We start from the raw sequence: 12,237 nt of genomic DNA on the forward strand, positions 1-12,237 counted from the left end.
TTCCTATCATCAAATACAATTTTCATTTTCTTCATTACGACCCCTCTTTCTTCTTTCACTCCCACTTCCTCCCTTCCTCTACGGTGAGGTACAGGTGTACACCGAGATGACAGAGAATTACTGCGCCATTTCCTTTCCTCAAAAATGGTTGCGTTCTAAGGGCAAGGCATCGCGCCGAACGGGTGGTGGCGTTCCGCGGACTCCCTGACAGCGCTACAACTCGCTGTCGCGTTCCACGCCTAAAGGATAAGCTTAAGCGTCGTTAATTAGCAGTTAATTAGTATTCCGGCATTAATCAGTAATTAACCATTAATTAGCGATTTATAATCACTTAGTAATTAGTACTCAATTATATGTGACGGCACCAGTGCCGCAGAAGCAGCGAAAGTGGTGCGGAAAATGCTTTCGCCCCTACGCACTTTAGACAGTCAAAGTGCCCCCTGAATTTGTGCTGTAAGAGATAGAGATGCCACCATTTTCCTTCTTCTCTAGACTACTGCGTCAGTGCAGCAAAGTAAACAAATCGGCAATCATTTTTATATTGTTGAGCAGATGCACTTAGTATGGTGCCACTGCGGTAGCTCAGGGTGCTCGGCTAAGAAGTTTAAAGACGCGGGTTCGATCGTGGCAGCGGCGATCGCAGTACGAAAGAGGCGAAATGCTAGAGACCAGTGTAATGTGTGGTGTCAGCACAAGTTACAGAACCCTCCTGGTCGAGATTATCCGCAGTGCTACAATACGGCGCCCCTCACAGCCTGAGACCCTTCAGAAAAGTAACCCCCCCCCCCCCCTAAGCGGAAGTACTGAGTACCACTTACAAGAAGCGGTGGTTGTACCCCCGTTCACAAAGAGCGGTGTGGGAGATTGGTGGTCGCGCAAAAGTTATGCATACACCTGCTAATCAAAAGGGAACTATGGTTTTTCGCAGTGCCTATCGCGGCGCACTCAAAACATATAAAGCGCAAATTGCAGGGATGTCGCCGAAGCTCGCTACAGGTCACATTGAACGCCACAGGCCGTGTCGCCCGTGAACTTAATTTTCTACTTGTGCTTGTGGAGAGGAAGCAGCATACAGTCGCACGTCATCAGAGCGAACTGCCAGCCCCTAACTTTGCCTCTGCTTCTAACACATCTCACTACCCTTGTCACTACGCCCGCCAAGATCTTACAGGCACCGGGAAATTTAGCTCTGAGAAAAAAGCAGAAATAATGCACTTACTGAGGCCTGCTAACTTTGCTCAGTATGGACGGGCATAACAGTGCCTCTGAGCTACCACTGCGTGCAAATTGAATCCTCTATTTATTCACTTCGGCAGAGTGGTTTAACGCAATGCGAGACACGGAAATTTTCAGCAGGATCATCTGGTGCTCAAAAGCACTGAGAAGAGAAGGATCTATGGCAAAGTTACCCTTCAGGTCGCTGGCGGGACGGCTTACGGCTCTTCCTGAGAGGTGGACTCCCGCGCGGACGCTCCTCGAAGGTCAGGCAACCCTTTGCTTTGACCGCGATGGTGCTGGTGGTCGCCATCGCCTTGTGCCCCGTGGGTTCCGCTGGACCGAGGCGAACAGAGGCTACCCAGATGACCGCGCTGCCGGACTCGCGAGGTGCACGCAGCTCATGTGGCAGTAGCCGGAGAGATGAATCCGCAGCGCTTGTTGGATTGTGCAGCCACAGCCAGGTCGGTCGCGAGGGCCTTGGTGGTGGCACAGAGAGCGGCCTTCCCTGCAGTCAGAAGGATTCGTGAAGATGGCGCTCACTCGATGCCACGGGCAGCACGAGCAGCAGAGCGGAGGAAAACGAAAGGCGGTGAGTTTCTTTTTCCTCCCTTGCTTCCTCTTATTCTCCGCGCGCCGCCACAAAGAAAAACATCCATTTTGGTGCGAGCTCACACACAGACAACACTTTAAAACTGCCCGAGAAAGTATTGCTTTTATTAATTCGGGCTTAAAGATGGAATACGGAAACGCAAATTTGATGCTTTTATGCGTTGCGGACGACGCTGAACATCAAATGCAGAAGCTTCATACGCCCGCGAAACCAGTTTCCTTTGTTTGCCACGATGAATATCGACAAGGAATGTCCTTGAACGTGGGCGCTCAGTGTTCATGTTTCTCCGCAGTGCATAGGGAGAGAGAAAAACGTTTAATGCATAAAATGGTTGGTTGCGAACTTATTCCTGAAGTCCAATGTCTTTTGCCGCCGCTGTTGCCCGGTTCACCAGCGGAAGCTCTCCTTCAGAGTGTGAGCTGGAACGCACAAATTGAGGTCATCAGTTGTTGGGTTACTGATTCTTTGTATAGCTCGGATTTTCTGGCATGCGCATATCATATGGTATAAGTCAGCAACTTCACCGCAGAAGGCTCAATGAGGATCGTACTAATTTGGAGAAATATAGTCGAACTTTACAGGATTATATAAGTATTCTAGAGCAATTTCCTTAAAATGACCCCTTTCTTCCAGTTCAGATTTTTTCCTGTGCTCCCTGTTCAGATCAAATGAGCACGTCCTGGCAGTGGACAAAACAACGGCGCTCATGAAGCAGTTGACCACACTGATCGGTGAAGCTCTTCGGCCTCGGCATGGCTAGTGCATCGTCTCTTGTGGTGCAATGGAACTGCGGTGGCTTTGCTAATAAGTCATCGAAAGTGAACCCCCGCCTGCGTGGCGGAAAACTCAAGGCGTGGGCCTTCCTTCTTCAAGAGCACAATTCCCTTCCTCGCCTCTCTGGTTTCTGCGCGTACCATTCTCTTTCCATCCCTGATCGTCGCTGCATCGTTTCCTCCCTCCATACCGGTAAATCTGCAATTTATGTTCATCGTTCTATTCACCGTACACCGATCGATCTTTCACGGTGGTGCAACACTCTCCAGGAGGTCGTTGGCCTTCTTGTAAAACCTGCACATCTTTCTATGGCTGTCCGGGAACAGTATATCCCAACCTAGGTTGGATTCATTTCCTTCGTAATAACTACTCGGGCACCCCTATTTTAGTTGGCGGACATTTCAACGATGCTGACACTTCGTGGGGCTACCCTTTCTATTCCTGTCGGGGTGCTCACATTCATGGCACCTTTCTAGATCTTTCATTTCAACTAGTAATTCAACCGCGAACTTCCACGCGGCCACGGGGTGGTCCGCATTCGACAGATTTGTCATGGTGGTTAGGCCCCGGCAACCCTCGTTGGTCTGCTTAACGAGATACTTGGAGCAGTGATGAGAGCTCTATTTTTATCTCCATCACAACTTCGCGTCTCCGGAAAATACGCCGCAGCATGCGCTTTACATCATGAGATTTCGTAAGCGCAGATAATCGGTCGTACATTGAGCCCATGTACTGTTCTTTCTACACTCTCAGCTGCTCTGTCCATTCACATTCTCATCTACTGTCAATGAAGATGATGCGAACCCGGACATGGACCTTCTTAATCTCTGGCCTCTTCCTTGCCGGATGGATCATTATGCCTGTCGTAATTCCGATGACCCTTCAGCTTTTCCAGCCCTTCATCGGGATACTGTACGTGCGTGGCGCTACTCAAAGCAACTTAGCAGCAACGCTGGGCTGCATGGTGTGCCCGCCTCTTCTTTAAACAGGGTAGCAGACATCTTTGGTGGGTATTTCACGCCATGGAACGGACTTCTGAAGTAGCTGGTTATGCCGAAAGCATTCGCATGGCTATAGATGTTGATTAAGCTTCATTTTCACAACAAGCAGCCCCTCAGTTTTTCACACATCATGACTGATTTCCTACCATTTCGCCCATATTATCGATTCCTAGGCCCCGATGAGGTTACTACAGATTTTATCATGGCAGAATTGCTGGTCTCCATAGGTCGCCTCAAAACTATCACTGCTCCCAACTGGTTGTTTCGCAATTTGGAAGGACCTGCTCTACAGTCCCTCCTTGGTGCATTCAATGAGGTGTGGCATTCTGGAGTTATTCCTGCAGAGTGGAAACATTCTATCATTGTCCCAATACCCAAATCAGGTTAGCCGCCGGCTTCTTTTTTGGCCCTCCGTCCTATTTCACTTACGCCTACTATCTGCAAGCTTTAGGAACACATTCTAGCCGCTCGCTTGTCAAGGTGGCTGCAATGGAATGATTGTTATCCGGAATCTCAAACTGGGTTCCTCCCTCAAATTGGAACAGAAGACGATCTGGCTGTTTTGGCTATGAACGTACTTAACCATTCTCCCCATAGTCACCTTGTTCGAACGGCGATCGCTACTCACATCACAAAGGCCTATGACAACGTCCTTCACTCTGCAATTCTTGGCACCTTTAAGATTTCGGTCTCCTGCATCGGTTTCTCCTTTCAATTCACCCATTTTTAACAAACACAACCTTCAGTGTATGTGTCCATGGGAAGCCTTTTGGTCCCTTTAGCTCCTACCGCGGTGTACCCCAGGGCTCCGTCCTCGCCCTCACATTATTTAAAGTAACTTTTATAGCTGTCCTCCGAGCGTGAGGCAAACAGAGCACGCAAGATGTCACTTCAGCTTCATCGTTTACAGAATCTTTCTCCATGGTCATACTGTCAACTCACAGACAGTCACTACTCAGCTTCGACGCCCATATCAGTGCGCACCTGCCTTCAGGGTGCATAATATACACCCATGCATGACACACAGCGCTGCAGGGATTTACCGCTGTTTACAGTCCCTCCCATCCTCATTTTACTTCCCGCGCTACATATAGCGCGGATATTTCCTCCCCCCTTGCCTTCGAGCTTCAAGCGATACACAATGCCATTGCTTCCCTTCCACTCGTACCCAATTTCGATATTGTTCACATTTACACCGACTCGCTTTCCGCCCTTAAGCAGCTGATGGCTGTCCGGCGCTCATTCCAATTTACACAATCCATTCACCAACATTGCACAAAATACCCCTGTCCTGTGCGTATACACTTGATTTTTGGCCATGCCCAAGATACGCATAATATTCACGTGATGCAATGACACACCTTGACACATCAGACATCCCGCCACCTTCCCCTCTTAATTCCCCCAGATCCGTTCCTGTCCCTTGTTTCCGAGAAATAGGCTTTGCACCAGCGAACACGCGCTCTAATTCCTCTTTGTCCGTACCCTCTCCCTGTGATGTCACTCGGGAGGAGGAGGTATCTATGCGCCGGATGCGGAGCGCCTGTGACTCCTGCTGTGCGACATCGGTGCAGCATAACCTGGCGCAGTACGGATTTTTTTCGCTTCGGACTTTCCTTCTGGGCATTCGTTTTGTGCAGTGAATTATTTTAGTTCCTTTTTTATTCATGCATTTTCATTTCCCAGCTAAATCTTAGCTGGGGCTGTGCGGATGTTGAAATTTCCGGTTACGAAACAAACAATTGCTTTAGATGTCTAATATCTTTTCAGTATGAAACAATATTTCAATTAAAACCTAGTTGTCTTTCAGTTCTATACGTCAATATTAGAAGCGTCATCCGAAAGCGTGATTCTCTTATCAGTCTCATTGCCACCACCGATAGTAATAGTGTATTAACTGAAACATGGTTAAACTCTTCAGTTTTCAATTCCGAATTACTTTCTCCCTTAACTAACTTTGATGTATTCCCTCGTGATCGTTCAGGTAAACGTGGTGGCGGTGTCCTTATCGCCGCACATAGCAACCTACAGTGCACTAGCCTTGACACCTCCTGTCCACTTGAGGCTGTTTTTATCTCCTTTTCCGCCACTTTCCCAACCACAACTACAGCAGCATTTTACCGACCGTCAGATACTGACAGTTCCTTCAATGCGCATTTTCATAACGCACTCGAGGATTTAACTAGGTTACCCCCCCCCCTCCCCATGCCCCGATAATAATTGTTGGAGATTTCAACTTCCCCGCTATAACCTGGACGGATAAGACGCTAACAACAGCGAAAGAGTTCTGAAAGTAATTTCGTAAATTCATGTCTCACATTTGGTTTATCGCAAATGGTTCACTTCGCAACCAGGCAAACGCATACATCAGCTAACATTCCCTACATCATCCTCACGTCACACCCAAATAACTTCTTGTCGGTTTCGCAGCTTCCCATGCTTAGCGACCATGTAACGATTCATGCAACTTATGAATGCCACGTTCCACATTCCGATAAAATTGAGAAGAAAATTGCCTTGTACGATAAAGCCGATTACGGAAAAATTAATGGAGCACTCTGTGAGTTTTGTAACTGGTTACTAATCGACTTCCACCAGCGCCCCGTTGACACCAACTGGAAACGTTTTAGAAACAAAATGCAAGCTCTTATCCATGCGCATGTACCTACTGTTACAGTAGCCGAGAAAATGCAATTCCCATGGTTTGGTGACACTCTGAGCCGTCTGTATAAGAGAAAAAAAAACGATTATTCCGCCGTGCGAAAGGGGCTTGTAATACAGGAGCTTGGAACAAGTATTACGATGCCGAAAAAACATTTGATTCCTTGGCAAAAGAAAGAAAGCGATCATTTTATTCATCTACCCTGCCTTCAATGCTCCGTAATAACTGAGAAAAATTCTGGAAACTTATTAACACCACTTATTCCAAGCCCTTGACTCTGCTCAACCATGACGGAACCACTGTACCAGACCAGGACGCTGCCCGAGTTTTGAATTCAACATTCTGCTCTGTGTTTACGCGTGAACCCGATGCCACCTTGCCAGTTTTTCCGTGTTTTGATCACCCTTTAATGCCTGACTTAATATTTGAACCTCGCGGAATCCTGAAACTTATTGAATCACTCAAACTTACGTCTTCTGCTGGTGTGGATGGAATTAATGCCAAAATATTGGTTAATACCAAGCACGTCTCAAGTGTCATTTTATCTCATATCTTCCATCATCATCAGCCTGACTACACCCACTACAGGGCCAAGGCCTCTCCCATGTCTATCCAATTAACCCTGTCATTTGTCAGTGGCCGCCACTGTATCCCCGCAAACTTCTTAATCTCATCCGTCCACCTAACTTTCTGCCCTCCCCTGCTACGTTTACTTTCTCTTGGAATCCACTCCGTTACCCTTAAGGACCAGCGGTTATCCTGCCTTCGCATTACATGCCCTGTCCAAGCCCATTTCTTCCACTTGATTTCAACTAAGATGTCATTAACCCGGGTTTGTTCCCTCTCCCACTCCGCCCTCTTCCGATCTCTTAACGTTACACCTATCATTTTCCTTTCCATAGCTCGCTGCGTTGTTCTTAACTTAAGCTGAATCCTCTTTGTTAGCCTCCACATTTCTGCCCCATAGGTGAGTACCGGTAGGATACAGCTGTTGTATACTTTTCTCTTCATGGATATTGGTGATATTCAGGGATATTCATGATCTGAGAGAACCTGCCATATGCGCTCCACCCCATTCTTATTCTTCCAGTTGTTTCCCTCTCTCATGATCCAAATCTGCGGTCACTACCTGCCCTAAGTAGGCATATTCTCTTACTACTTCCAGCACCTCGCTAACAATTGCGAAATGCTGTTCCCTTGCTAGGCTGTTGAACATTACTTTGGTTTTCTTCATGGTAATTCTTAGCCCCACCGTTCTGCTCTGCCTGTCTAACTGATTTTTCATGATTTGCGTTTCTTGTCCTGAGTGGCTTAGCAAGGCAATGTCATCAGCGAATCGCAAATTACTCAGGTATTCTCCATTAACTCTTATCCACAACTTCCCATTCCAGCCCCCGGAATACCTCCTGTAAGCAGGCAGTGAAGAGCATTGGCGAGATCGTGTCTTCCTGCCTGACACCTTTCCGTATTGGAACTTTATGGAGAACTATAGTAGCTGTGCAATCGTTATATATATCTTCCAATATTTTCACATAACACTCTTCCACACCCTGATTTCGCAATGCCTGCATGACAGCTGAGGTTTGCACTGAGTCAAATGCTTTCTCGTAATCAGTGAAGGCTATATAGAGGGTTTGGTTCAATGAAATCCAAGGTTGTCCTGACTCTATTAGCGATGACCTTAGTAAATACATTGTAGGCAACGGACAATAAGCTGATCGGTCTGTCATTCTTCAAGTCCTTGACGTCTCCTTTCTTATGAATTAAGATAATGTTAGCATTCTTTCAAGCTTCTGGTACTATCGAGGTCACAAGGCATTGCGTATACAGGGTGGCTAGTTTTTGTAGCACAATCTCGCCTCCGTCCTTCAACAAATATGCTGTTACCTGATCCTCACCAGCTGCTTTCCCTCTTTGCATCGCTCCTAAGGCTTTCTTTACTTCCTCCTTCGTTACTGGCGGGGTGTCCCATTGCTGTGCTCGACTGCCTCCCTCAGTAACTTGGTGATTAGATTCGCTACTGTATAGATTTGTGTAAAACTCTTCGGCTAATTCAACTATCTTATCCATATTGCTGATGACATTACCCTGTTTGTCTTTTAGCGCATACATCTGGTTTTTACCTATGCCCAGTTTTCTCCTCACTGATTTTACGATATCTTCCAACAGTCCCTTTATTGAAGCACTGTTCCACAGGATTGGAAGGTAGGCAAGGTCACTCCAGTGCCGAAAAAAGGCCCTTCACCGTCACACAGTAATTATCGTCCTATATCTCTCACTTGCGTTTCTTCTAAAACTAATGGAACATGGAATGTCGTAAACTTGTCGTAAACTTTCGCATGTCGCATGTCGTAAACTTTCTATTATCTAATAATTTCTTTCATCCCTACCAACATGGGTTTCGTAAGGGTCGCTCTTGTGACACTCAGCTAGCATTATTCATTGATGATCTTAGTTCTAGCCTCGATAATGTCATTCCCGTTGATGCCATATTTTTAGACTTTGAAAAAGCTTTTGACAAGGTTCCTCACAAACGGCCGTTTTTAAAACTTTCGTGTCGTAACCTTGATATGCACATATATGAATGGATATGTGACTTCTTAACTAACCGCCAGCAGTTTGTGTATGTTAACAATACCGCCTCTTCCAGGTCTCCCGTACTTTCTGGTGTGCCTCAGGGTACTGTCCTTGGTCCCCTACTCTTTCTAATATATATAAATTATATCGCTTCAAATATCTCATCTTCCATTCGCCTATTTGCCGACGATTGCATTATTTACCATACTATTAAAACTCACGCCGATGCTCATGACGTCCAAACTGACCTTTCACACATAGAAACTTGGTGCAAAACATGGTTAATGTCCCTGAATGTGAAAAAACTTAATTAATTTGTTTTCATTGGCGACGCACTTACCCAACTCCTTGCTACGTACTTTGCGGTTCCGTTATTTCTCCGACATCGACATGTAAGCACCTGGAATTAACATATCGCATGATCTTTCTTGGTCCACCTATATCACTGCCATTACTAATGAAGCTAATCGTGTCCTGTCTTACTTACGACGTAATATGCCAGTAGCTTCTTCGTCTATTAAAACTCTCGCCTACATAACGTTGGTTCGTCCCAAGCTGGAATATGCATGCGCAGTTTGGGACCCTCAAATTTCTTATCTAACTAAAGCACTTGAATCAGTGCAAAACCGTGCAGCTAGATTCATCCATTCAGACTACCCTTATCATTCTAGTGTGACTGCCATGAAGTCAAAAGCTAACCTGCCTGACCTCGAGCTGCGACGCAAAATCTGCCGACTCATCCTTTTCCACACGTTTTATCACTTATCACTCGCAGATCTAAAACGAACTCATCACGTGTCCCCTCGCACCAGTCACAGCAAAGCCGTTTATCCTCCCCGCGCACGCACCACTGCGCACCTTCATACGTTCTTTCCCCAGACCGCAGTAGACTGGAATGGCCTGCCTGCCGATGCCGCACTGCACACCAGCCCCGTCCATTTTAAAAAAAGCCATTGAAAATGTTCTGTTTTAAACCGCATGTCAGTCATTTCACATTCATTTTGTGTATTGTTTCCCCTTATGTAATACCCCTATTCAGGGGCATTTGAGGTGTACAAGAAATAAATAAATAAATAATATGCATCAAACCTTCGAGTAAATCGTGTAAAATCACCGCTTGGTTGCTTTTAATTTCAGCGGCACTGTTCTTTAGCACCGGTCCTCCCTCGAGCATTGCACAAGGAGAACCATGTGAAGGAATTAAGCGTCTTAGAGGTAATTGCCAAAGCACTCATGAATTCCGTGCTTTATTTATTTATTTCAGTATACTGCAAGCCAGAGTTGGCCCAAGCAGGAGGGGCATACAACTAAAAAAAATTTTCTAATAGAGCATCAGCTACAACACCGCGAGTCAGTAAACAGGACGCAAATCCAGAGCCACCAAGCAAGATACTAGGAGCCATACAATAAGTTCTTTAGCTCCTTCTCAAAATTCCTAGACTTACATAGACCCGAAGGAAGGCCATTCCACTCCGCGACAGTGTTCGAAAAAAAAACTGTTCTTAAACCCACTAGTTCATGCGAAAATTGGTGCTAATGACTGCTCATGTACATGACGTGTTCTCCTAGTGCTCGCCAACTTCACACAATCAGGAAGATGTGCCTTCAGATTTCCAGACATGTAATTATGAAGCAGTACTAGACGGGTAACTTTTCTTCTTATTGCCAAGAACTGTAAATTACTCTTTCGAATTAATGCAGTTGGAGAGTCTATCCTTCTATATTTCCCATAAATAAAACGAACTGCTTTTCGCTGAACACGCTCCAGTTGAGCAATGTCTTTCTTGTTATGCGGGTCCCACACTGCTGCCGCATATTCAAGTCGGGATCTAACACAAGCCTTGTATGCAGTGATTCTGGTACTCACGGGAGAGTTTCTGAGTTTTCTTTTAATAAACCACAATTTCTTTACTGCTGATGTGCAGATGTCAGCGATATGAGTGGACCAAGTAAGTTTGTTCGTGAGGGTTACTCCGAGGTACTTATAGCTTTCTACTTCTAAAATGGGATGATTGTGAAGTATATAACTGTGAAATCTGGGGGCTTTTTTCCTTGTGATTCTTAATAATACGGTTTTGTTTGGGTTAATATCCATGCCCCAGCGCTCACACCAGTCTGCAATTGCTAGTACAGTTATTTGAAGTGACAAGTGGTCAGAATCACTTACTACCTCTTTAAAAATTATACAATCATCGGCAAACACTCTCACCTCTACATCCTTTTCAACAATATCCACTAGGTCATTCACATAGATTAAAAATAACAGGGGTCCCAAGATATTGCCTTGAGGAACCCCTGAAGTCACATGCAGCATGTCTGAACAAGAGTCCTGGATTGCTACAAATTGCTGCCTATATGTAAGATAGGCATGCACCCACTGAATTATAAAAGAGGGAAGTCCAATCGGTTCAAGTTTAAACAATAATTTTCCGTGAGGCACCTTGTCAAATGCTTTACTAAAGTCAAAAAATAAGACGTCTGTTTGTCCGGAAGCATCCAGAACTCTTGAAAATCATGCACTACAGATAAAAGTTGGGTAACAGTAGACATACCTCTCCTAAAACCATGTTGGTAAGCTGTCAAAATATTACGGTTTTTTTTTAATTTTACAATATAACAAAAAATAGCATGCTCTAACAACTTACAGCAATTGTTCGTCAAAGAAACAGGGCGATAATTGGTAACTAATTGGCAGTCACCTTTCTTAAAAATAGGGACAACTCGAGCCTTAAGCCAATCAGACGGTATAACACCTGTTGTCAAAGACAAGTTAAACATATCAGATAAGTATTGAGATATTTGTTCCACGTAGCGTTTAAGAAATGAATTCGGAACACCATCGGGTCCGGAAGATTTTTTTGTGCTAAGTTTAAGTAACATTGCTAAAACTCCTTCGCGAGTAATTATCAGTTCGTTACTACAAACAGAAGAATAATCATTACTACAAACACACTGAGGTTTAAAATCATCTAGCTTCGTGAAGACACTCTGGAAGTAATTGTTAAAATGCGTTGCAATCTCATTAGCGTCTGTTATAGTCATCTCGTCAATTTTTATCTTCGTGATTTCGTGCCTGGAAGGATTCAAACGGCGCCAGAACTTTGATGGGTCCGACCTTATGAACTCTTCAAGCCTGTTTTTGAAAAAGCTATTTCTGGCTTCTCTTACTTTGTCTGCCATCTTGCTTTTTAATGACTCAAAGAGTGGAGTTCCTGTCCTGTGCTGCTTCCTAAGGCTTTTAAGTTTCCGTTTAACATGAATTATCTCTCGATGAATCCAAGGATTTTCACTGCGTTTAACTACTTTCTTGAGCGGAACAAATTTGTCAATACAAAACATAACTGCATTGCAGAATTGTGTCCAATAACCCTCAACATCACTGGTAACAGAGCTAA

The 12,237-nt window shown here is 45.1% G+C and overlaps 1 protein-coding gene across 1 annotated transcript in view; it reads left to right on the top strand.

Moving 5' to 3' along the window:
- Positions 1 to 1,747: 1,747 nt before the first annotated feature.
- LOC149326388 (uncharacterized) overlaps positions 1,748 to 12,237 on the top strand; it is a 49,167-nt gene continuing 38,677 nt past the window's right edge. Inside the window, exon 1 of the mRNA XM_089564559.1 lies at positions 1,748 to 1,807. Within this exon, the coding sequence (XP_089420685.1) occupies positions 1,748 to 1,807 (60 nt within the window). The remainder of the gene's footprint in view (positions 1,808 to 12,237) is intronic.

The sequence above is a fragment of the Amblyomma mixtum genome, chromosome 10 (assembly GCF_055824585.1).
Source record: "Amblyomma mixtum isolate Tamu chromosome 10, ASM5582458v1, whole genome shotgun sequence".
In the NCBI taxonomy this organism is placed as follows: Eukaryota; Metazoa; Arthropoda; class Arachnida; order Ixodida; family Ixodidae; genus Amblyomma; species Amblyomma mixtum.